The 27116-nt window shown below is 39.1% G+C and overlaps 1 protein-coding gene across 1 annotated transcript; it reads right to left on the bottom strand.

Annotated features, from left to right (window-relative positions):
- Positions 1-23985, bottom strand: LOC121419869 (deleted in malignant brain tumors 1 protein-like). Its single transcript, XM_041614329.1, has 19 exons — positions 23790-23985; positions 21028-21204; positions 17382-17666; positions 15923-16930; positions 15159-15473; positions 14216-14542; positions 13068-13400; positions 11896-12222; positions 10507-10860; positions 8859-9242; positions 7609-7962; positions 6860-7189; positions 5875-6219; positions 4671-5003; positions 3716-4126; positions 3145-3489; positions 2173-2499; positions 1547-1874; positions 1-197 (listed from the first exon to the last, which is right to left on the bottom strand). The coding sequence occupies exons 1-18, from the start codon at positions 23836-23838 to the stop codon at positions 1558-1560; spliced, it is 6321 nt and encodes a 2106-aa protein (XP_041470263.1). The 5' UTR covers positions 23839-23985; the 3' UTR covers positions 1-197; positions 1547-1557.
- Positions 23986-27116: the final 3131 nt, after the last annotated feature.

Raw genomic sequence — 27116 nt, 5'->3', positions numbered from 1 at the left:
CATCGTTCAGTTTTCAAAATAAATAACTCTAACCATATGAAGCATTGCGTTAATAAATCCCTTAAACACATCTAAACACGATAGGTATAAATAAATCCAAGGATGAATATTGAGAAAAAATGTATTGAGCGCACATCAGTTGTCTTGATTACCAGAAGCTCGTGACAAATTTTCCCATGAGGACCAACCTATTCCAACTGAAAGAGAAGGAAAGAAAAATAAAGCATTATAATATGAAAACTTTTGTCTCTCAAAACAGACACTAGCCTGCCCCAAATCATTTTTTTATCAAAAAAAAAATTTTTTTTATTCTTAAAACATATCCAATGTTTTGAAATTATTTATAACTTGTCAAGATCGATCATCAATAAACTGCGTAAGACAAATATAGCAGAAATTCAGTATAACCCCCCAAAGGTAACATTTTCTCTTCATTTCTTTATTTCACAACTTGTGTATATTGAGAAATCAGAGAAATGCAAACAACTTGTGGCAACTCTCTTGTAAATTATAAACAGTGAAAGAAATGAATATGAAAGAATAATAGATGTGTAGCTTCAGTCCTCAGAACTGACATTCATTCTGAACCAAAGGTTGAAAAAATGACTCCGCTTGGATCCCTGGCTTTCATTGTTCTTAACTCCTCTGAACCAAAAAAGACAAAGAATCAATAAAAAGGTTGGAAAGCTGCCTGTCGGTTTATTGAACTCGGTCTCTCCGAACTGTTGACCTGCCTCCGTGGTCTATGGGTAATGCATTTGTGTTCAGAGCCAGGGGCCCAGGTTCGATCCAAGCGGAGGCATCTTTTCAACCTTTGATTCGCAATGGATGACAGCTCTCAAGGACATTGAGTGAAGATAGTAATTTATTTATTTCACTATAGGTATATATAAAATATTTATGATTATGTATACATTTTTCTGTTAATTTCTTTGATTAGTTTTATGAGGCCCTTTGGCTTATCACTTGATTGTGATTATTGTAAGAAAAAGCAAATTTGGCAAAAGGATTATATGTTCTGTATGAGCTTACGGCAACGAAAGCATCAAAAGGTTGATATTTTGTGAGGATTATAATACTCATAGTCCCACTGCTGTTGGATGCTGTACCTTCCTCTATCCAAATAGAAGAGCTTCGCACATTTTATTAGATCACTGGCGAACAAGGTAACTCCTCATGTCCTACCTGGGCGTCAAAGCGAGGATGTTACAAAAAGTGTTTTTTTTCTGTTTCTTAAAAGTTGGATCAGTGGCAATGGCTTAACATTCATTCATTAGGTATTTCCTTGAAAATCCTAAGCTCACTATTTGTAACATCATGAACATTGAGGATATGAAGTGTTTGGTTGCAAAAGGGGTTAGATCCACTTTGAAGCATTACAACCATATTCGATTGGAAATTCAATTTTTCTTTGGTATGTATACATTGACACAAAAAAAAATCGAATTTGATGAACAATGGATCAATACCCTTTTTGCAATCGAGCTCTTCATATATCTGCGTAATTGCCCAATGAAGTGTATTAAAAATGTTGTTCGAGATTCACCTGAAGAATCACTACTTGCATACGACCCCAGCATCTTCATAATGATTACAATCATGGACGCCCCAAGGTGGGTGATCGCAGTCGTCGAGAGTCGCCTCACTACCAGTGCATTCGACATTATCCAACAGGATACGACCAGATCCCGGTCCGTAGGTTGTGCCCCACCAGATGCGTTCAGCACGTTCGTAACCGAGCATACGACAGACCACGTGACCATCGTTGATATCCCAGAAGTCATCGCACACTGAGCCCCAGGCCCCGTATCGGAAAATCTCCACACGGCCTTCGTTAGCGGTCGCGCCATTCACCAAACGGACGGGCAAGTTCACTTTAAAAAAATTAAAAGTAAACATGGAAGATGAGATCATTGTAAGGTGTCACGAGCCTTGTTCAACAGGAAGGCAAAATATATTTACTTGACCAAACCCATTCCCTCTATTAAAAAAAGATATTGCTAATTGACAAAAGTGTATGAATATGATTGGCCATCTAACACTGATAAAAGCGAAGGTAATATCGATAACTTTTTGACGAGCGGGAGAATAAGGGTTACTTTACAGTTTGATGTAATGAATTAGAATAAAATGTAGCACAAAAGTAACAGAAAGTAATTCGTTAACACTTACAGTCTCCGGTGCAGACAACCGAGGCATCCTCTGTGTGGCCACAGTTATGTTCGCCCCAAGATCGGTGGACACAGCTCGCTATGTTATCCTCTGTCCCCTGGCAGACCACATCATCCAGGACAATGTCCCCACTACCTTGCCCGAAACGGGCATATCCTGGTGCCTGAGAAGCGCCCTCATATCCCAACATCCTGCAGACAACGGCAGCATCAAGAGTATCCCATGAGTCGTCACAGACGGTTCCGAATTCTCCGTCATACAGCACCTCAACTCGTCCCTCGGCCTTGCTACTGCCATTCACGAGACGAACGACCACGCTGACTGGGTCTGTTCGGAATATTGATACAGACTAAAGAATGTAACTTTGATCTCCACTACTAGGCTCTGGGGACCAACATTGCAGGTGTTGGGGCTGACCATGCAGAACATTACACTTAGTAATGATATTTGGGCTTGCAAACGAAAACGTCGGTTTATTAACTATTGGTTCCATTGCTTAAACATCAGTTTAGATAGATACTCTACTATGAAATTACCAACTTTGACGTGAGAATCAATTCCCACTTTAGTAGCACAATAGAACCAATAAAACTGCATTTGTTCAAAGATTGTTCCCCCATTCCAAAGCCCGTAAATAGAAGGAAAAAACAAGAATACAAACAAGCGAAGCTCAAGTCTGAGAATGACAAGGAAGAAAAAAAACTATAGAAATAACATGAGTAAGATAAAGAAGGTTTGATTGATTGATTGCATTTATTCTTTTTCATTCCAAAATTTAACAAAAATTACAATGTAAAGCAAAACACAAAGATATAATATACAAAAATGAAAAACGGGAACTTACTGGAAAGCAAAGCTTGTTAGAATGGGTTCCCTGCAATAAATAGTTAATCAAAGTATATCTTTGATCAATGAAAATTCAAATCGTAAATTAGAAAGGTTTGTACAATAAAACGGTTTAAACGGTTGTACCTGGACTGTTGCAAATTAATCCAGCATCTTCATAGTGATAGCAGTTATGTTGTCCCCATCCAGAATGAGAACAGTCGGCCAAGTTCTCTTCAGTTCCGTCACAACCAAATTCACTGAAATGGATTGTCCCAGTGCCTTCACCGAAGGGCATTGGATAGAGAGCGCCTGTCGGAGATATCGCTTCATAGGCACTGCTGAAACCAAGCATTTTGCAAGCCACGTCTCCGTCCTTTTTACCCCAGTAGCTCGAGCAGATTGTCCCCCATTCCCCCTGGTAGAAAAGCTCTACCCGACCTTCCCAGGGATAGCTGCCTCCTACTAGGCGGATCTCAAACTCAGACGGTTCTGTAAAGCAACAAAGATGCCAATCATACAGTCACATGAACAAACCAACCAAATTTAATGGGGTAATAGATTTCGTCGGTCAGGGGTCAGTATCTCGCCAGCGTGACTGTATCATGAATCATGACATAACAAGCAAAACTTTCTATACGAAATTCGCAACTACATTCCAATTGGGATGGGTACTATTCTTTCAAATTTCATTGTATATCTTTATTCTAATACTCACCTGGAATACTGCAAGTGACACCGACTTCTTTATCCTTATCGCAGTTCCAGCCCCCGTTTGGATGAAGTTGACAGTTGGCAATGTTTGTTTCCTGTCCATTGCACTGAACATCATCAAGCAGAATGCGTCCTCTACTCTGTCCAAACTCGGCATTGTTCGAATAGGACGATGCGCCTCCGTAGCCCAACATTCTACATACGACATCAGCGTCGTTTTGGGACCAGTAGGTATCACAGATAGTTCCATAGTTCCCATATCTGTCTGTTACTTCTACCCTACCTCTGGATGGCACATTACCGCCGACCAAACGCACCTGGCGAGGCATGGGTGTGGTCACCATTGGAGTTGTCGTTGGTGGGGGTGCTGATTCAGTCGTAGTGGCATCTGGAGTTGTCGTCTCAGGTATGCTGGCTTAATGTTCAAAGATGTTAAATTTAAAAGCAAACGAGAGTTACCAACAACCCTGAAGGTTCACTCTAACATTTCCTGAAGGCTTGTTCTAAATCAATAAAGCCATGAAACGTTTGTTTGGGATACCACCACCTTCCCCTTCACGGACCTCTGTTTGATGAACTATAACCAAAAGGTGTATCAAACCAGTGTGTCCAAAACTTTTTTGTATACATTACCAACGCTTGCATGACAACATGATGTGAAGTATGTTGCTTGTGCTTTTTGTTTACCTGCTTTACTGTTACAATTGGCATGTGTTTATCTTTACAAATGTTTTGAAGCACTGTTGTACATAGGTTTTACAACAATAGGTTCGTCATGTGGTAATAAATTACAATACAAAAATACAGATAACAAATCATCAAACTTGTTTTAAAATAAACACATATTACATGTAGTTGCCACCCGTCCCCCATAAAAAAAATAAATCCAACTTAACTTTTTTTTAGACCAAATAGTTGGTTTAAGGAGGAGGGCCATATGTAATATACTCAACACGTACCACTTGGAATGCAAATAACCCCCGCATCTTCACTGTGACCGCAGTTATGAGATCCAAATCCTCGGTGCTGACAGTCTCTGAGGTCATTTTCACTTCCGGTGCATGATACGTCATCAAGCCAAATCGGATCTGAACCGGGTCCAAACCGAGCCTGACCGGGTGCGCTGCTTGCAGTACAGAACCCAAGCATCCTGCACACAACCGATGCGTCTTCTATGCCCCAAAGGTCATCACAAACCGTCCCCCATAGTCCTTCGTGTAGAATTTCAACTCGTCCTTCCTTGTTAGAGGTTCCGCCGCTCAATCGAATGTCATTAAACACAGGACCCGGCGCTAATCATATGAAAGACAAGTAAAATCAGGACAAAAGTTCAATTTTGCATTATCCCCTCCTTTGTTGTCACATTACAATAATATTTGATGTAATTTATGAAGAAAAACACGTTACATAATTTAAACAATACTTTTAATTAAAAAATATTTTTTTGTTTAAATACTTTGCAGCTATTTTACAGCTATGTTACAATTTTATACACAATTTTTTATGCCCTCATACAGTTACTTATCGATAGTACAGCCCGGGGAATCATTGACTTTGGGAAGTACAATGAATTAATTACAATAATATGCTTAATGATTATCATTTTTATTTTCCAATTTCCGCCCATCGTCCGAATACCCTGCACAACACAGGACTTTATCTCGAAGCGACTAGTTAGTATAGCAAGGGGACAAGTTGTTGGAAAATACACTGACCGCAGTATACCATAACAAAATATTAGATTAAAAGGACCTTGGGGCGTTAAAAAATATTGCTATTATAATGAACAAAACAAATTAATGATTAAATAAATCGAAATAAAATGAGAAAAATAAAATTAGAAAGAATGAAAGAAAGATGACATTAGCATGAATAAATACCAAGAAATAAGACATTTGCATAAAATATAAATTTGATTAAGAATAGTGAAATATATTATCAATACAAATGATAGAAATTAATGATAAGAATAAAATTAACATAGACTAATTGTGTTAAGGAACGAATTATATTTTTTCAAACAAACAACTGAAAATGGGGGGGGGGGGTGGTAAAAAGTTAAGGAATAATAACCATGAAGATAAGAATAAAGATAACACAAACAAGAAAGATTAAAACTACCAAATGTTTCAGTTGGTAACTGTTTCCTGGTTAACAACGTACCGTTGGTAAAGCAGACGACTCCCGCATCTTCGTTGTGATTGCAGTTATGAATCCCAACACCCCGGTGAGGGCAGTCTAACAGATCAGTCTCTTCCCCTGTGCACGCTACGTCATCGAGCCATATCTGGCCCTCCCCAGCTCCGAAGTAAGCCGAGCCGTGCGCAATGGATGCAGCACAGTAACCAAGCATTCTACACACAATATCAGCATCGGTCTTGCCCCAAGAATCATCACAGACAGTTCCCCATTCGCCATTGATGAATATTTCAACTCTTCCTTCGTTGTCCCCATTTCCGCCGACCAAACGAACCGTGTGGGCTGGAGGTGTTGGTGCTGCCGTTGAAACTAAAGACATAGGATGTTATTTAGTCACAATCATATGAAGATTTTATTGATTCTCAGGAAAACTGCATTTTGTGTTTTCATTCACTGCATTTATAAAGCTGTACGGATGATTGGACGCATGACTGCATGCTGGCCCGTTCGTGTGCTAAATAGATGACATCACCTAATTATCTTACTTGGCCATATTTCAGTCGTGCGGAAACTCGTGCGTTTAACGTTTAATACGAGCAATATGAAAAACCATGTGGGGAGATACCGAATATGCTGAGGGCGTTTGGTGAAAATGTCTAGTATTTTCCTTGTTAAGGCTAGCGTGATCTGATGAAAAAAAAACAAGAGCAGGTCCAACAAATACAGCAGTTGTGCATTTTATGAGTCCATCTTGAGTGCATGAAACTTACAGAAGTAAATACAATGAATAGAATAAATCTTTTAACATTGCATTGTTTGTGTTATAGTAATAATAATAATAATACATAAGATTTATATAGCGCACTTTCCATCTTGATTAGATTGCTCAAGGCGCTTCAGAGCAGAACAACAAAAACTATTTACATATACATGTAATACATGTCTGAACAATACGTCAATGTCTATCGAAAAAACACTTTTATACAGATATAGGTTATAGGTTTATCACCTGCATAAGAACAAACAGCTCCTGCATCTTCAGAGTGACCACAGTTGTGAGATCCAAAGTCTCTGTGTGAGCAGTCCCTTATGTCTGCTTCACTTCCCGAACACTGGACGTCGTCAAGCCAGATACGACCCGAAGCCTGCCCATACCGTGCCGATCCCGGCGCTTCTGTGGCAACACCAAAACCCAACATCCGGCAAACTACTGTAGCATCATCGAGGCCCCAGTAATCATCACAGATGCTCCCCCATTCCCCGTCATGGTAGATCTCTACACGTCCGTTGTTGTCAGAATCACCATTAACCAAACGAACCGTTTGTTCTGGCACTGGCTCTTCGATTTAAAACATAAAATAGATAAAATATTGATGAATAGAGCCTCATAAAAAAAGACAAATAGTCGTATTTATTATTGGTGTTTCGACGAGCGATTATACAAGAGGGTAGGCCTATACTTATTTCACGTCGCTGTAAGGCAGACTCTAATCTATGTTAGATTGCACTTATTCATTTGGTACTTAACGTCATTCTCTCTTTGAGTACAACATACCACATTATAAACACATTCATGTTGTGTGGGTTCAGCATTTTTTCGATAAAGTGTGTAACTAAAAGGCAACGTTAAATCAAAGTGATAAACAGAAATAGACAAAAAGTGAGTCACTTGATAAATAACAGGGACACGAAAACTGTCAATAACGTTGGAACTCCAAACTAAGAGGTACCAAAGGTATGCATAATATGATTAGCTACCTGCTGAACAAATAACCCCGGCATCTTCGGAATGGCCACAGTTGTTGGTTCCAAATGCGTTGCGCGGACAGTCTGTCAACTCGGACTCATCTCCCACGCACCTGACATCATCAAGCCATATAGGATCCGTTCCTTGTCCAAAGTGAGCTCTTGTTGGTGCGTCTACAGCCCGGCCAAAGCCTAGCATGCTACAAACAACTGTGGCGTCATCTAAATCCCAATAGTCATCGCAGATTGTCCCCCATTGGCCATTGTGCAGTATCTCCACGCGACCCTCCGTTGGTGAACCACCGTTGACCAATCGTACTGGTGCTGTCCATGGTGATACAGTTGTTACATGGATGGTTGTTGTAACTATATTTAACAGGATGGCCAAGAATAGAGACGAAGAAAGAGAGAGAGGGGGGCGGGGTCAAAAAGGAAACTTGCTCGTGTTGAAGAAATTTCTTCACTTAGGGGAATGAAATGGGATCTTAATAAAATAGGCATGCTGGATCAATAACTTCTGCACACAGAGAAATGTTTACAGAAATAATGTAAAAAGTGATGTTAAATAGGAACTCCATATATTTTGTGTACTTTTTACCTAACAGTAAATTTCACAAATATTATGTAAATCACTATGTGAACTACAAAACCCAATTTATTGTGTAAATATTACCTAACTTAAATGTTTTACAGAAATTATGTAAAAAGTGATGTTAAATAGGAACTCCATAACTTTTATGTGATTTCTACCTAAAAGTAAAATTCTCAAATATTATGGAAATCATTATGTAATCTAAAAATTTATTGTGTGGGGATGGCGCTATGAATGTAAGGCGTCACATGCACAGTGTTTATGAATTACATGAAGTGATGCACATGGTCGCGGTGTCCTCGCTGTAGCCACAGTCATAGCTCCCAAAATCCTATGCTCACAGCCTCCTAGACTCATTCTATTCCCTACACATTTAACTGTACTCTAATGAAATGGTATTGAAGTCTTTTATAGGAAGTGCGAATGCACAATATCAACACAATCCCCCTCCCCCATGTAAAATTAAAACAATGATATTGATAACGATAATACATGTATTCTATACTTCTACCGGTCAAAATATATTTTTCTGTACCGATTCCATGATAAGATGCCATCAAACGAATATGAAAAAAAAATATGCAAATCAAAAGTTATAGATTTATTTCATTTAGTCCTGCTTAATTAATGTTACTCAAATTGTGTAAAAGTAATTGTTTAAAATAATTACCTGTATTGAGGCAAACGACTCCGGCGTCTTCCGAGTGACCGCAATTGTGGTCTCCAAAGTCTGGGCGAGGACAATCAGCTAGGCTGGTCTCAGTTCCAACACACCTCACATTGTCTAGCCAGATTGCACCAGAACCTTCTCCAAACTGGGCTTGGCCTGGAGCACTAGTCGCTCCTTCGAAACCTAACATCCTACAAGCTACATCAGCATCATCTTGATCCCAATAATCATCACAAATAGTTCCCCATTCTCCATTATACAGGATTTCAACTCTTCCTTCCGATGAGATAGTACTTCCGCTCAATCGGATGTCCTCAATGGGAGATGGTGGAGTTGGTGTCGTTGATATCGTTGTCATGGGTGTTGTTTCCGGTATTGTTGGCTCTGCATGTGGATCGAGGGTAATTTAATATCGATGGAAAAGAGTAGATAAGATATTGTTCTTTTCGTTCTTTAGGCTTACTTAGTGCCAACCTGAGGCGTCGATCCATGTTTCGGATCGGGGAGGGGTGGGGGCGAAGTGAAACATTTTGATACAAAAGATCTGCCGGTGGGAACCATCTGCGATGGCTGTATTAAAAATTCTCAATCGCGTCGAAAAAAATTGACAATGTTCTTTGTATGATTATAAAATACTGTGTCCATTGGCCCAAAATGACCTTTGAACCTAAAACGTGTGCAAAATAATCATTCATACTTGATTACCCTTGTGCCTATCTTTCGTGAACTACATTTGTAGATCCATAAACTTCCTAAGTTATGATGCCGATGCAATCAAATACTCCCAACATGGCCAAAGTTCATTGACCTGAAATGACCTTTGGTCTTGGTCATGTGACCTGAAATACGCACATGATATTCATGGATACATGGTTGCTCTTATGTCTAAGTTTCATGAACTAGAGCAATAAAATGTTTAAGTTGATGACAAGTCCAAAAATACCCTCAACAAAGTTTGTTGAACCTAAATGATATTTCATATTGATCATGTGATCTGAAACTCAAGTAGGATGTTCATTAATACTTTATAATTCATAATAATTGGCATTTATATACATGTAGCGCTTTATCAATCTAGAACTGCTCAAAGCGCTTCACAATTATTATTACCCGGTCACTTGACTCATAGCATTCCAAACAGCGTGTTAGGCGCACAGTTGCTAAACCAACCACAATGACGGTTGTTTCTTGCCAGTAACCAATTAGCACCTGGGGGAGAGTGGCAAAGTGTTGATTGACGCCTTGCCAAAGGGCGCTAGGTCATGGTGGGATTCGAACACACGACCCTCTGATTTTTACAAGGCGAGAGTCAGAACCGCTGCACCACGGCGCTTCCATTCTATCATTCCTATGTCCAAGTTTCAGGAGCAAGCTTTATATACTTTTTAATATAAAACAACGTTTCAAAAACTTGACCTTGAGTTAAGATTTTGGTGTTGAGTCCCTCAACATGGTCTAAGTTCATTTACCCTAAATGAACGTTGACCTTTCACGAACTAGGTCTATACACTTTCTCCGTTATGATGTCATTTCAAAAATTTAATCTTCTGTTAAGATTTGATGTTGACGCCACCTCCGTCAGAAAAGTAGCGCCTAAAGTATCGCTCTTTTATGTAGGCGAGACAAAGGAAAATAAATAAATATATACCTATTGAAAAACATGTCACCCCGGCATCTTCAGAATGGCCACAATTATGTTGTCCAGGTGTACGGTGGTTACAGTCCAGTAGTGTTGTCTCGTCTCCGATGCACTCCACGTCATCGAGCCAAATCCTACCCGAGCCCTCTCCGTACTCGGCCAAACCTGACGCATTTGAAGCACCATCGAAACCCAACATTCTACAGGCCACAGAAGCGTCGTCGATGCCCCAACCATCGTCGCAGACAGTGCCCCACTCTTCTTTGTAGTATATCTCAACCCGTCCCTCGTGATCCGTACCACCCCCGACTAACCGAATGTCAGTGATCGTGCAGAACGGTGACGGCTTGGGCGTCTGCGGCTCTGCAAAGGCCATGAAGACAATGTTACGAGCAATACAATTATCCTGCAGAGGCACCGTGAAACCAACTCCAAACCGACCCATCGCAATCCCCTAACACACAGGTCAGCCATTCATTGAATATCGTAGTCAATGTAATCAATCGTTAAATGGGTTCTACGGTTAATGATATTACTTTTATTTATGTTACGAGCCCCGTGAATCCATTTGGCCGATGTGGCTCTTACCATACAAAGTTTATGTGACCCTTGGCATACGAAATGTACATCCGTATGTATATATTTTTTTGTTTCCTTGGCGGACAAGACGAACAAAAAATTACAAAGAAACTCGAAAGCAAGGAAGCGAAGCATCCGGACTTTTTCTACGGGCGCACTTTTGCATTCCTCATCGTTCTGGGGCAAGGGGTTTCACAGCATCTGGCGGCCATTTTGGATTCATGCAAATTTGCAAGTATGCCCAAAGTTGCCGCTTGGGCAAGAAAGCTGATTTTGTTCTAGGACCCCATAGGCACATCAATAAAGAAAAACAATATTATCGGAAATAATATTTCTAGGTTGGTTTATTGAGCCTATGGGACTGCTTATCGAGTATTACTAGTCCTGGGCTAATGCGCAAATGGACATTATATTCATATTCAGGTAGACTGTCAACGGTTTGGCTTTGAAAAATAGTAAATTGGCCATGAAATACAGAGTCATTCCCTCCATATTATGTATAAGAGGCTTGATAAATGATGTCTTCACATTCTCAGGGGCGAATCCAGCTTTTTTTAAAGGGGGCATTTTTGTACACGTGACATTTGACAGCAAACAAAAATAGAAATGAAAAATAAAGAAAAAGATACTGGCTTGCGTGTGCAAGACATATTCACATTCACAAATATGTTTTGTGTCTCTCAGGGGGAGGGGGGGCACGAGCCGGATGTGCCCCTTCCTGGATCCGCCACGGCATTCTAATTTTCATCCATTAAGAAAATATGTTTGTATATATTGATTAAATATGTATCGTAAGTACTAAAGATGTGAGTTAAGTACCTGCGATAACACAAATGACCCCTGCATCTTCTGAGTGGTCACAGTTGTGTTCCTTAAATGGCAAGTGACTGCATTCTGTGAGGCTGACCTCGTTACCCAAACATTCTACATCATCCAGGAGAATATTACCAGAACCCTGGCCGAAGCGCGCTGATCCTGGTGCCCCCGAAGCCCCATCGAATCCAAGCATCCTACAAACCACGTTGGCATCGTCCAAGCCCCAGACGTCGTCACAAATGGTTCCCCATTCTCCGTCGTATTCGATCTCGACCCGCCCCACAAGGTCGCTCTCTCCACCAACCAAACGTATGTCCGTGATCGTATGTTCTGAAAGGTAGTATAAAGAAATGAGGAAGGGTGGAATAAACTTGTGTTTCCTCCTGTCATATTGTTTGTTCACTACGTGCAAGTGTGGGAATTCCTATGAGAAAAACAATCTCGGTGTGATTTCACAGTTTGCTCATCGGCAAAATGCCAATTCGTCTATTGTCACATGGTCTACCTTAGTCTTATACCGTTGTCTAACAGGCATTTGGTTCAAAAATCACTTCATTTAATCACCAGTTCGTCTATTACCATTTCGTCTCATAACCAGTTGGTCAAATACTCATTTTGTTTTCATTAAATTTCGCCCAATTAACAATTAGTCAAATTAGACCAATGGTATATGGACTAAACGGACACTGGACCAACTCATTAATAGGCGAAATAGTTAGTGGACGAAATGGCAGTCAGACCTGTGGATGGTGAACGAACTGATGGTGGGCAAAATGATTGTAGACGAGTTGGTTATTGAACGAAATGGCATTAGATCAACTGAAAATTGAGATCCATGTGAAGATTTACACTGCTAATATGGTCGTAATCTATTTAACAATGCGAGGAGGATTTCGCAGTTTAATTTGACCCGAATGTGACCACACTATTATCATGTATGTGAGTCACTGCGCCCCGAAAAGTGTGCCGAGTCGAGCCCCCCCCCCTTCACCTGCCTCCTTTTTACCTGGCTTGTTTATGTCAACGTACAATATTGTGGATTTCTCAACTGTATAAATTTCACAATCATGTGGAAACTTTGAAGTCCATAATACTACTCTAACGTACTTATTTCCCATTGTAGTATTCGTAAAGCGTGTCCAGCTTTACCTGTCAAAATTCCCAAACAACTATACCTTCGGCAACACAAACGACTCCAGCGTCTTCATAATGAGCGCAGTTGCTCACTCCGAATCCAGGGTGCTGGCACTCTGCAATGCTCTGCTCCCTGCCGCTGCATACCACATCATCGAGCCAGATCTCACCCGAACCCTCTCCGAATCGAGCATAGCCAGGAGCAGCAGAAGCCCCAGTGAAACCAAGCATCCTACATACGACGTTGGCGTCATTCAGGTCCCAGTAATCATCACAGACGGTTCCCCACTGTCCATCGTAGAACACTTCAACAGTCCCCTCCGTGTTGTCAGCTCCACCGAATAGCCTCACTTCAACAGACGGTGTAGGTGGGACTGTATTAAAGAAAGGTGAAGGAAAACAAGGATGAGGTAATTGTGAAAACTTGTTGCAAAACTGTTTATCATTAATTGGTAGGGTGACCAAGTACGCCAAGAGTTATCTTTCTCCTTCTTCTTCTTCTTAAACCCTGTGCATACAAGGCGATCCGATCCGACATGAGTTATCTTTTTGATAAATTGTATTTTTCATTAAATGTGAAAGTTCCAAGAAGTCCAATTATTTCGGCAAATTCGGCAATAGTGTTAGGAATAATAAAATCATAATTATGCTTTGTGGCAATCCCAGTGGTCAGAGTAAAGTCCAAATCGGCTTCAAGTCGCAGCCGATGATGACGTCATTAAGGTCGGATTTAAATTTGCCTTTATCCATACACTAGAGGCTCGACTAGATTGAATTCTAAGTTTAGTAGTCCTGCCACTATTATTAATTCAAGATTATTGGTTGGAATGTTCATACAGTTTCTTTGAAATTCGCATCGCAACGAGTCGCATTGTGTGTAACGAACTTTACTTTTTTTTCCTTTTTACGTATTCTTTTCCTCTCCGTCGTTTTCTTCGTCTTAGTTTTTTTTGTCTTCTACTTCTTCGGCTTGTTTTATATAGCGTTGTTTAGCTTTAACTTTTGAAGCTATATATTATTGTAAGATTGTGTAAGAGGGATGTCTGTTTGAAATCTAAGCAGGCAGCATCAAGCATGCAATTCAAACAATGTTCACTGATATGGGGAATCAGACTTCTTCCTTGAATATCTTTTTAAAAAGTCATTTGGTGACTTTCAGAACAAGTTATTTATATTGGATTAACCGTACCTGGAGGAATGCAAATGACACAAGCATCTTCGTAGTGGTCGCAGTTGGTCTCTCCAAACCCGTCGTGATAACAGTCCGCAAGAGTGGTCTCATTCCCAGTGCAACCAACCTGATCAAGCCAGATGGTACCTGATCCTGGGCCGAACTGACCATAGAGCGGAGCATCAGTCGCACCGGTGAACCCAAGCATCCTGCATGCTACAGAAGCATCGTCTAAATCCCAGTCATCATCACAGATGGTACCCCATTGGCCTTCAAACTCAATCTCTACCCTTCCTTCATAATCACTTCCTCCATCAACAAGGCGTATTTCAGTAATGGCAGGTTCTTATAACAAGAGACAGAAATATTTGAATTAGAAATTATTGTGCGTAGGCCTCCTACAACGTAAAAAATGAAATACTTAAAATTGTATATTTTAGATCAAGTTTATTTAAACCAATCAAAACAATAGACATATGACAAAATTTAACCAAAAAAAAGAGATTATATGATAGGTTTGGGACCCCATAGAATCAGAGCTTGTGAGAGAGGCCCCTCATATAGAACATTACAGCAAGATTGAGATGAAAAATATATGCAACGATAATCTAGAGAGTAAATAAGAAAAATACATACAAAAAATACACACGAACACAAATGGTTTATTAAGATTCAATTTACGATATTTTGTAATCTTTCAAATAAATATTTTCGATATAATTTTTTGAATATGGGCAGTGTTGGACTGGATCTAAAACTTTGTGGCAACTTACTCCATTCTTTGATACAAACTATCACAAATGAATTTAAAGCAGGATTTCTTCTTGCAAGTGGTTGGTGGATAAGATTTTTCTGCCGCCTATTGTACAAATAGACATTCGAGTTAACAACAAATGCATCTTTTAAAAATGAACAGTCGAGAGGATTGTGATTTGTACATAAATGTCCCGAACATGTTTACCTTGGGGAAGGCAAACAACACCAGCAGCTTCGTGAACTCTACAGTCACTCTCTCCTATTTCCCGATGCTGGCAGTCGGCTATGTTCTCTTCGACCCCGCTACACATGACATCATCCAGCCAGATGATCCCCGTCCCGATTCCGAAATGGGCAAGCAATGGAGCGCGGGTAGCTTTGGGGAAACCTAGCATCCTGCATACAACGTTGGCATCTCTAATATCCCAGGAATCATCACACACAGTTCCCCAAACTCCATTATAAAGAACTTCCACGGTTCCCTCCGTGTTGTCGCTCCCACCGACAAGCCTTACTTCAACTAATCAAGCAGTTTTAAAAAATAAACACATGAATAAGTTATTTTGCATCGTACGTTGAGAACTGTTTACGTCTGGTGTCGCTTCGGGACAATAAAACTAATACTTGTTTAAGTACTGATTGATTTTTTTTTCCATTTTGTATTAATCTTATTATATACATGTAGGTCTACAGATTTGGTAAGTGATAAAAGTAACTTTCACTTTTAAGTTCCCATTAATACCACCTTATGTGAACACATGTCATCAGTTTTACGTGATTATTTCTTTACGAATTATCTTATTAAATCAGGGACGGGTCTCTAGTTAGACCTAGCCAATGAGGACAAAGGATATACCATCAAAATACCACTTATGATATAAAATTTGAACTTTTGAATGGAGCACAACCCAGCACAAGAAAGTGATTTTACTAGAATAATTTTGTATAAAGTTCAGGACGTCATCCTACCTTCAGGAAGAAAAGCATCTTCTATTTCCTGGCATACGTCCTGTACGCTTCTGAATCCTGTGTACTGAAACAGGGCAGATTCCACCTGTTCATGTGTGAGTTCTGGATTAAGAGCAAGGAAGATATCCAAAGCTTCTTGGGCTATGATTGAACAACGACTGACATCGGTTAAAATGTCTAGTGTGCTGTTGGTTATATATGCAGCAACGTGATCAACAGCAGGAGATTCGGGAGGTGAGGCAAAAGCCTCTTGGATATCTTGACAAAGGGAATTCCTGTCTGTGAAACCACTCAGATGCGCCAGCAGATTGGAGGTATTCTGAAACACGCCATACATGTCAGGGGCATTATCACCCTGAACTGCCTCAACTATCCCGTTAACAAGGTCATCCCATGTTTCACACAACTCTGCAGCTCTAGGGATCAAGACTTTTGTAAACGCCACGAGGAAATCGGTTGTAAGCTCTTTCAATGATGACTCAGATTCAACGATTCCGACACGAGCTGTACACACATTGTCTATATCGTTGAAGGATACACCGACAAGATTATAAATGATCTTTTCAATGTGATCTAAGAAGTCGAATGGGCGTAGTGCATTTGATACAGATGTTAGTGGTTGGGTCGTTGGGAACGTTTGTGGCATGTACGACGACATAGCTCCTGTTATGTTTAGAATATACCTACAGTGTGCTAGGGCGTCAAAAGATGTCCCTTCCCTCAAAAACGACAAGACTGGATCGCAATACCCTCTTACGATGTCTAGTCCACCCGGAGCCACAGTCAATTGAGGGAGTACTCGAACGCAAACCTCGCCTTCAGCTTCTATGAGGCTCGTGGCTTTCCAAGCAGCTCCGGCAGCTTCAATGACATCTGATACTGCCAAGCGAGGAAGAATTTGGCCAGGGACCTCGAAAGGTTCGCTGATCGGATACTGCGATAGGCAGGCGAAGGAATTGTCCCAATCTACATACCACTCTCCGGCTATCGGGCAGACAGACGGGACATCTAAAATTAAACAAGAAAGTGATTATTATTAACTGCAGTTAGACATATCATTTACTTTGTTTATTTGTGTATCAAAGCAAATGCAGGACGAGTCACTTTGCATTAAAAACTACGGTTTTATAAAAGTTTAATCGTATCATGGAAGAATTTTGTTTATACTCTTTTAGATTTCTCTACATTGTTTGCATCATATAGATCTATGCATGGAAACGATGTGTAATAAGGTGCATATCAGAAACCGAGAGACTTATAGGGGAGACTAACCCCTTTACGCGTTCACCAAGGTCTCGCCAACTTTCTTCATCGACCGCTAGTCTCGTTTAGCGTCTACTTGTCAGAGAACATAGCGGGGCCTTGCCAAAAGGTTAGAATACGAATCGATGCATTTTCTCTTTGACCCCTTGACTGCCAAACTAATAACCCACACAGCCCGTTTTATTTGATTTCTTACCTGAAGTGCTTGTTACTGGGGGTACAGTTTCCTCGGTGGTATCAGTTGTATTGATAATCATTCCAGGAGAGGGCGGTATACAATTGTCTGAGCTGTCACATAAGCAGATGCTGGCGTCCTGGCTCTCATACGTCAGTCCAAGTTCTGGAGGAAACATTGTACTCGCGTCAGTTGGACCCAGGATGGTCTTGACAATATCTTCTCCTGCGCATGTGTCCCCGGAAGGAAGAACACCAGATATCCAGGGTCCACAGTCCCGAACTTCTTGTGTCAGCGTGAGTGGTCCTATGATTTTTTTTGTACAGAACATTAAAATTCATTGTACTTATTACGATTCCATCTGATACTGACAGCGATTTCCCCGTCATGATCAGTGTATCATATAATTATCGTTTAGTTATAATCTACACAAAGGAAGGGGGAAAGGGTTTTAAAAGCTTGGAACAAGGAATAAAAAGTAAACAAGGGTGAAATAGCTGTCAATGAAATTCAATAGTTACTTGATAAGAGTTTACTTTGAAACAAAAACAAATGTCTACTTATAATGCTTATGTAATGAAAATGAAAATCCATAATTTATTGTTCGAAATATACATACTCCGAAAATTTGCTTTGCCCAATTCATCGTGGGCCCGGCAGCCACCGTGCAGCGCCAGATCGACGAGGCTCTATCCCTTTAATTGATGAACGCCAAATAGGGTAGCAGCAACTCCCATCTTTTAACGTCTTTTGGTCTGAAACGCGGCCGGGTTTGAACCCCCGACCTCCCGGACGCTCTACCAACTGAGTCAACACACCAGTAAGGTCATTGAATAAGATATAGCGTCTAATCCGTGGTCAAAAACTTACTACTACCGATCGGACGCGTTAGAGAATGAATCAACAACGTCACGCCAGGCTTTGCAATCTGGCATGGGAGTTGGTAAATCATGTAACAAAGTATCTTTATCCCTACATACATGACATACGCAATGATCAAAATTAAAAGGTTTCCGACCTTTGTTTTTATGAGGGAGGCGCAACAAACGTACATAAAAAAATAACTTCTATCTCACTACGGAGACAGTGACCAGCAAATGTTATTCTACAATGAATTACGGTTGTAGAGGTAGATGTAAGTTACCCCTATTGATTACCCATGTTTCTGAACCGTACATAAGTATACCTTTTACATTCTACACATGCCCTTCACAGGGAAAATTTGTTTATAGAGAAATATTGGATTCCAAAATCAAATGTAGTTTATTACATGCATTTCATGCAAGAACGAAAGTCTTGTCTTGAGCCGTATGCCGTGACCCGAAATCATGTAACTACTTAAAACTATCAACTTCTTTAAGCTTGATCCTGCCCTTGTTAGCATGTAGGATCATGTCTTTTGGAAAGTGAAGTAGAGACCAACGTTTGCATCTTCTACTGCAAGAAGCATGAACGGCCGGTCATAAATTAGTGGCGTGCGCGACCACTGCTCAGGGTGACCAGATTTCACAAAATGAAATACGGGACATTTGACAAACGAAGATCAACAAAGAAGCCCACACAAAGTATTAGACTTGTGAAAAATATAAAGAATTGGAAGAGAAGGTGAACGAAAGAATGAAGGAGAAAGAAAAGAGATGATTGAGAAGGAAAGGAAAATAAAGGGAAAAATAAAAAATACCAGAAAGTTAGAATAAAAGAAGGATGAAAGAAATAATAAAAGAGGTAAAATATAAGGTTTCCGTCATTCTTTGTAATTAAAATAAAAAGAAAGAAGAAAGAAAGAAAGAAAGAAAGAAAGGAAAAAGGAAAAAAAGAAGAAAAGAAAGAAAAAGAAAGAAAGGAAGCGAAGATGAATAAATGTCTGAAAGACAAAATAAAGGAGAGAAATAAAGGGGAAAGGTAAGAAAAAGAAGGAGGAAAGAAACAATGAAGGAAATAAACATGTTTCCTTTATTCTTTGAAAGAAAGAATGAAAGAAAGAAAGAAGAAAACTGGAGGAAGGAAGGAATTAAGGCAGGGAAAGAAAGAAAGAAACAAAAGAAAGAAAGAATAAGGGAAAAAATACGAAGGGAAGAAATAAAGAAAGGAAGAAAGAGCGGAAGGGAAGAATGAAGGGAGGAGAGAACGCAAAAAAGGAGAAAATAATGGGAGGAGAGAAAGAACGAAAAGAAACAGGAGATGAAGAGAGAAGGAAGCCACGGTAATTATAAGGAAAGAAAGGATGAAGGAAATAAAAAAGGATATTTGATGAAGAAGGAAAGTAAGAGAAAGAAGGAAAGAAAGAAAAATGAACAGAGAGAGAGAAAAGAAAATGTCAAGGAAAGAAAGCGAGAAAATAAAGATAGATGGAACAAAAAGGGCAAGCAGAAAAGATAGAGTATATATAAAAGAAAGAAAGTTCAAACTTCAAGTAAACAAAAAATCCAATCATCTAATGAAAATCATAATTTTATTTGGTGGTTTTTTAATGTATTTTTAAAACTTAAAAATAAAATGTTTTAGAAATTAAAAAAAATTCAAAGTGAAACATATTGTCAAACATTAGGTGAAATATCCGGCATCGTACACACCAAGACCCAAAACGAAAGCTGAAACAACTAGATCTATGAAAAGTCAATAACTTGTTCCTCCGATTACATCTCCAAATCATTAATCTGAGAATCCATAGTATAATTATAAAAATTTCCCGCCGATTTTGTGATTATTTTGGTGGAAAAAACTGTTTATCATGCTTGTGAGATTGTTTGCACCATTGAGAATTTGCTTCGATCCTACATGCCTAGCTAGTAGCCTGCCACACACATGGAGGCCAGTTCGTTTGCAATGTATTGGGTTAGCACGAAATCATCGCAGAACTTGCAAAAGTTTACAGTTATCGATTTAATTGTTGTCCATGCTTCGTCAGCTGTTGGTTATTTAATGAAAATTCGTCGCTTTTAAAACTACAATTTGTTCAATATTCTGAAATACGGGACAAATAGGCGTCCCGGGAAGGGTCTGTCGGGACGCCGGGACACAGGAGCAAAATACGGGACAATCCCGGGAAATACGGGACGTCTGGTCACCCTGCCACTGGTGCAATCCCTTAAGGCTGTACTAATGAAAACCCATAGTGAACTTACGTCGGTGCTTTATTTTCTCTGCAGGAAAAAATATATATTTGGCATAGATTTAACTTTGCTATAATTTGAAAAAAAAAATTGTTAATGACTATTTCCATCTAAGGTAGTCAAGGAAGTTCATTTTCATAACATTTCCTATGTAAGCGTCGCTTGATGTTTCTAATCATTGATATACTACAGCAGCCAACATGATAAACATAGGCCATAAACGGAAGGTAAAATCATTTCTAATCTGAAACGCTGACGTACTTTTCTCGTCACCTGGGTCCCGTTGCATAAAAGTTACCACTATGGTAACTTTGCCATCCAGTGGTAACTACCATGGTAACAATGCTCACCAGCCAATCAAAATCAAGGATTCCATGGAAGATACCATTGCATGGCAAGTTACCATAAAAGTTACTTTTAGTGTTCGTGTAAGTGTTAGTAATCATGAAAGGTTAATCGAGACATATTAATCATTAGCTAACTTCGAAAAGGCTCAAATGCAATATTTTGCGAACTCATAATCGTCAAGAATCATCCAAAGGTTATATTCTTACCGGATGCACGAGCAAAGTGCAACGCAACAATCGTCGTCATACAGCTGGTAACGCCTTCTTCACAAGTCTTTTCTTGAGGGGTCTCTGAACACGTCACTGTACCGGGATCTACAGGCACAGGGAAGCTTGGATCGTCAGATATCATCCCAGCGCACGTCCTGCAAATTATGGCATGTCCTTAAAAAGAATACAATTTCATTTATTTATTTATTCATTCATTCATTTATTTGTTTGTTTATTTATTTTTCTAAGTGTATATTTCTCTATGTATTCATTTACTACCGTTGTTCTTGCATTGCCCATTTTCCAGATTTTGGACTGAGCTACGTGCAACGAATTCTAGAACGCAGTAAAAATATATTATAAAAAACCCTTCAAATGACAATGAAAGACTGAATGGTCTTTTTCCAAAATTGGTGATCCGAGCAGAAGGTCGTCTGAAGTTTTGCAGCTGACGAAATATTGCAAATTTGTGGTTTGTCCAGAGTCCAAGGCGAAACTTGAGTTTTGGATTAGCCAGTATTCGACAAAAGCTTCTTGATTGCTTATTGTCTGAAGGGCATTTCGCAACACATTTTCTATGTTCTTTCGAGCGTTCGCTTTAACTCCCTATTTCTCGCTATAATCCCCCAGATAATCTATGCATTTTACCTATTAACTATGTTGCACTCTTTTAAAATGGCAAATCGTTTTATAAAACAAAGTACGAGGTGTTCAAGAGATTGGATTTTTAACGAAATAGTCTTTTTAAAAAATGACCGAATAAGTATTGGCGGTGGATGCACTAGAAAGATTCTTATGGGGGGGAAAGGGATTTCTATGGGATGACCCTAAACAAAAATTAGACAAAGCGTTTGAAGACCAAGTGGCAATGCCCCCCCCCCCCCGCAAACGAGGGGGGGGGCCTCATCTCAAAAATTTGATGGGCATGTCTTACGGAAAATGAAGTGAAGAGATATCGAAGGGCCGTCTCTAGAATTACAAACTAAAAATGGTGGCGTTTCATGGAAGATGAATGCAAAAATAATAACTTTAAAGACGAATTTTCAGCTCAGTATTGGCTTTAGTGTCGATTTGGGATTCGATTACCACCAAAATATACAATAAATAGATAGATGTATAAGGGGAAATGTATATGTGTATGTTAGACGGTTTATCAAATGCACCACAAGAAATGATTTCTAAAATGTTAAAGATATACATGGTTGTAAATTTAGCTTTCATAAAATCACGGTTAATTTGCTATAGTCATTTATTTCTAGGATATTTTCGACCATTTCAGAACATTAGCAATGCCAACCTGCGCTATGCATTCGAAATTTAGTTGAATATGTCGCAAAGACCATGCTACATTATCAGTACAACATTTTGATATAATTATTTGAATTATTATTTGTTTTTATTTATTTGTTTATCTATTCATTTATATTCACTTAACATTTTAATCTTAATGTAGCACAATGAGTTTTACACTGTTTTTAATTGCAGCCCGTTAAACATAAAGAGCCCCCGTCTATAGAAAAGAATGATTTAAGATTACAATCGATCATTTGTTATTCAAATTTCTAAAACATAACATCAGAAAAGATTTTCTTTTAATACTCTGCCAATATCAATGTATTCTAAACAATCTTACGAATTTGTCAAATATTAACATTGATCAGTAAGTTCTGCACAACATTACATTCATTTTAAACTGAGAGGATAGCCCTGTCCTTGTTTGAAAGTAAATGTGAATAATGGAAAATGGGATTTGAAACATAAATCATGTATGTAAGAGCACATACCTAATGGGTATTTCTTCTGGCTTCTTCTTAAATGGAACTTAACATTTGGGATCGTGGTTTCTTTTCACATTCGTTGCAAGAAAAAAATGTATTCATTTAACTTAGTATCTTCATGGTCTTTTAATTGGTTCTGTACTTTGCTACTATTTGTACTATTGATTATCTTAATAATTGTGTTTTAAGATGAAATCCCTCTTTACTCGATAGCATAATCTGTCATTGTTGTTAGGATGTATCAGACTCAGTTCGTAACAGTTATTGTACCACGGTAACCAAGGTATATAATTTGGGTGCAAGAACAGCCGAGGTCCATCTCTTAGCTAACTTGGTTTAAACATGGGACGTTGTTGCGTGTACATGAAATCATCTTGTGTGCCATTCATATCCTCATGATACATCTAGAAGTGTCCCAAATTAATGACGAACTTACCGATATCATCAGACATAAACACAATTGATGTTGTTTGTTTTGATTTGAACAAAATGTACTACCATGGACTTAAGTCCTTTCTTATATTCGTATAAGCGCATTGGCGGCGGAAGCCCAACAAATTAGGAGGGGTCCACCTGAAATTTTGTGATGGACACAGGTAAAAACATTGACAAGCAAAAAAAAAAAAAAGTCATCAACCAAAATTTTAAGGGGGAGGACTAAACACATTTTAGGGGGGTCCATATGAATTTTTTGGGGGGACGCAGGAAACATAATTCGCAAGCAAAAAAAAAAAAAAAGGTTATCACCTAAAATTTTAGAGGGTGATTGTCCCCCCATCTCAAATCTAAGTGGGATCTGCCCCCCCCCCCCGCTTCCGCTGCCTATGTATAAGCGGCGCAAAAAATGTTCTTATGAACATTATCATCTTGTTGTACCTTTATTTTGATTAATGTTGAACCCGAATACCAAAGCAATTCAGATTTTCATTCACACACAAGAATAAAAAATTGTCATGAATGATGAAACAGTTTCTGACTCACCCGATGCAAGGGAAGCCCATACGATAGAGAATAGAAGGAACGTCTTCATGACTCCTACTTTGACCTTTACGGCTTCTCCGAACGAAGATGATTTTTTTTTACACCAGCGCCAATATTATCATAGAACCGTCTCAATGTGATGAACGATTGAAAGAAAATGATAATCAGCCAAATGAGCTGGTAGTTTATATTGGTAAACCAACTAGTGATGTTTCCTACGTAACTGACACCATCCGCCAGTGCATCTCTGTGACGTCATGTTTTTGGAACCGGTGTACCGCGGTGGCACTGTATTTTGATGCGACGTAATCTTCGCCGATCACTTTCCGCGATTTATTTCAAAACATTTTGCAACACCTTGCAAACTTTTAAGGCGGCATATTCGTGAAGACGGGCGGAGTTGGGGGCTGTGCCCTTCCCCATCCCAAAAGGGGGGGGGGGGTTACAACCAAGAAAAAAAGAGACGAACATGAATGGGAAAGAACAAAATTAGATTTTTTAATGGATTTTTTTTTCTATCTCTCTCTCTCGCTCGCGTAACCCGTCGCATCTATTTAAAAACTTCCTCATTAACGGAAACCAAAACCCAAGAAGAAAAGTAATCTCATCGGAAAGAGTAAAATGAGAGGAACAATTTAAAAAGCTTAAAAAAACTTTAAAAAGTTATGGGAGTTTGAATACTCTTGTTTTACTTACTATGGGCATCCTCAAATTGGCAAACGTGCTTCAAAATGGCTGATTCTGTGGACAACTCTCAATTCTTTTTATACACAAATTTTCAGATTTTCTTCATTATCTTTCAAATTACATCTTGCCTCCTTCTGAGAACAACATATATCAAGGGAAAATAAAATCCACACCATATATGTCAAGGTCAGGAGGAGAAAATGTGAAATATGTAAAATAAAGGGGATAATCTGAAAATATGTGTAAAAAACAAATAGAGAGATGTCCACAAAATCAGCCATTTTGAAGCACGTTTGCCAATTTGAGGATCCACATAGTAAGTACAACAAACTTTTTATTCGTCCATAACTTGCTCTTTTCATAACCGATTTCGATGAATTTTTTTTTATAATTGTTCATCTAATTTTACTTTCTGACTAGACTATACGTCAGAAATGTGACTAGACAATTAGTTGCACACAACTGTCTACTGATCTGGTCAATTTGACTGATTTGTTTTTTGAGTGCAAAATTCCAGGGGGGTCACTATAGAAACCCATTGGTCTTACCTTATGGATTTTGGATTCAATTTATTATGAAACGCCTTCATAGCCGGCATGTTTTGTAATTTCCAATACTTTGTTGAGAAATTCATTTCATAACCGGTGCCACGCAGCTGGTGATATCATAGCCGAAATTAGTAAAACGTTGCAAACTTTGAAATTTAAGACCGTGTTTACATTTCAAGGATCAAAACAAAAATACAGTATCTTATTTAAAAAGTGTCTGTTGTGGGGCGTTTTAATTGCACTTGATCCTGCGAAGTGGTGTACCTGCATGTTTGCTGGAGAAGTTTCGGAAGGAAAAATAAAAGGGCGTCCTTCCATATCCATTACACGCAGGAGGTCACGAATCAGGCGGTGATACACTTTTAACAACTTTTTTTCCCCCAGGGACACTTTTAACGCTATCCACACAAAACTACATTTCATTAATTTGATTTTCTCCATCTACATGATGGAAGATGGGTTCTCAAATCTTGTGCATTCGTTTTTATCTTTTAATCACGCATTGTAGACTGCTATGAAAGGATTTAAACTTTTTCAGAAAGCGTGCCAAATATGTTTTATTCTATTTTCTTGACCTTTCTCGAGAGTGTTACGTCCCCGGTATCATATTTCATCATAGCAGCAAAACATCAAAAAGTGCATTTTTTCCTATCAACATCATCCTCGCCCCACCCCCATAATGGGTTGTCTTTAAAGCATTATTCTATCCCGTCCGGATCCGCCCACAATATTCTATAATTAGGAATACATGACGTCCAGCCTAATTTTCAATAATTAATCATTACAAAATTTACTTTATTATTTGTTTATGTTAAAAGGGGAACGACGGTATAGAACAGATAGACTTGTGCAATTTTGCGTGAAATCGCTTCATAATTTACGAACAACTTGGATGGCAGAAAAAACGAAGTTGCGATTGGTATTTTGGGTACACCCACATCCCCTCCCTGAAAACACTCCCTCCTATGATAAAATTCACCTTCAAGTCTACGGACCCAAGAAAGATATACATTATTGGTGAAGATAATGATGATATCCATACAAACCTGCATGGTTAGTATAAGAAAAAAATTAAAACCACCCCTCTAGTGATATGATTTACCCCTAATGACTTACCCCAACCCATGGTCGAAGAAGAGAGTTGATCTATGTCTGGTACGCATCCGGAAAATCTCCCCATTGCCTTTTGTTTTACAATCAAAGAATATTTATTAATAGGCCTAATTATTAACAGGTTTGTCATTTATTTTTTCTAGTTGCTTCCTTTACGTTCGCAGTTTAAGCGTTGCGATTGGTAATCTGTTGTTTCCTTCCTGTTTTGTTTCGATTTGAATTGAAAAGAAACTGATTTAAATTGTGTGTGAGCTTGTGTTGGTGAGGATGCCCGTGTGGGTGTGTGTGTGTGTGGTCAAGAAGGATGGGTGTGTGTGTATGTGTATGTGTGTGTGTGAATGAGGGTGGCAGGTTGCGTGTGTTTGATGGGCAGCTGCGTGCGTGGGGAGATGTGTGTGTGTGTGAGTGACTGCGAGAGTGGAGGGTGTGTGCGAGTTTGAGGGTGGGAGGGTTGAATCGGTGCATGAGGGTGATTCGGTGTGAGTGAGTGTGTGATAACGGAAGAGACAGGTTTGCAACCAGTACATTCACCGGGTAGTAAAAAGAGCATATCATATATCAATGTTCAACGCATTGTGATTAGAGGGTATAAAGAAGATTAAAGTGGTTTATTGAAAACAAGCTTCTGTTCTCAAGGACTTTCACCTGTCTCCTAGAATTTAGGTGATCTGCTTTACTTTATTATTTGTATCGCTCATCACTAGCGAATTAGGGCCCCCAAAATAATAATAAAAATAGTATATAAAAAATAAATGAAAAATGATAAATTTAAATAAATCGTTACACTATATATGTTACCCCTGACCGATGATAGAAGAAAAAAGTTGAAATAAAAGTGATATGTCTTGTACACATCCAGTAAACTAATCTCCGGTTATTAACGTGTTTATATTTATCGTTCAAATTCACTTTCGCAAATTAAAAAAACGTGTGACAAGCTCTGAAGGGTCGCTCTAGCTCGTTTAGTGAGCTTCTTATT

This window comes from Lytechinus variegatus, chromosome 8 (genome assembly GCF_018143015.1).
Source record: "Lytechinus variegatus isolate NC3 chromosome 8, Lvar_3.0, whole genome shotgun sequence".
Classification (NCBI taxonomy): Eukaryota; Metazoa; Echinodermata; class Echinoidea; order Temnopleuroida; family Toxopneustidae; genus Lytechinus; species Lytechinus variegatus.
The sequence above is the reverse complement of the archived record's forward strand: the minus strand, read 5'-3'. Positions and strand labels throughout refer to the sequence as shown.

Bases quoted from the DNA above. Each gene is read 5' to 3' on its own strand.
- LOC121419869 (XM_041614329.1), bottom strand. From the start codon at position 23,838: ATGAAGACGTTCCTTCTATTCTCTATCGTATGGGCTTCCCTTGCATCG. The intron at 12,223-13,067 runs GTATAGTTGTTT...ACTACCTTTCAG, and splicing joins AGTCGTTTGTGTTGCCGAAG to AACATACGATCACGGACATA. The intron at 2,500-3,144 runs GTACAACCGTTT...TATTCCGAACAG, and splicing joins ATTAATTTGCAACAGTCCAG to ACCCAGTCAGCGTGGTCGTT.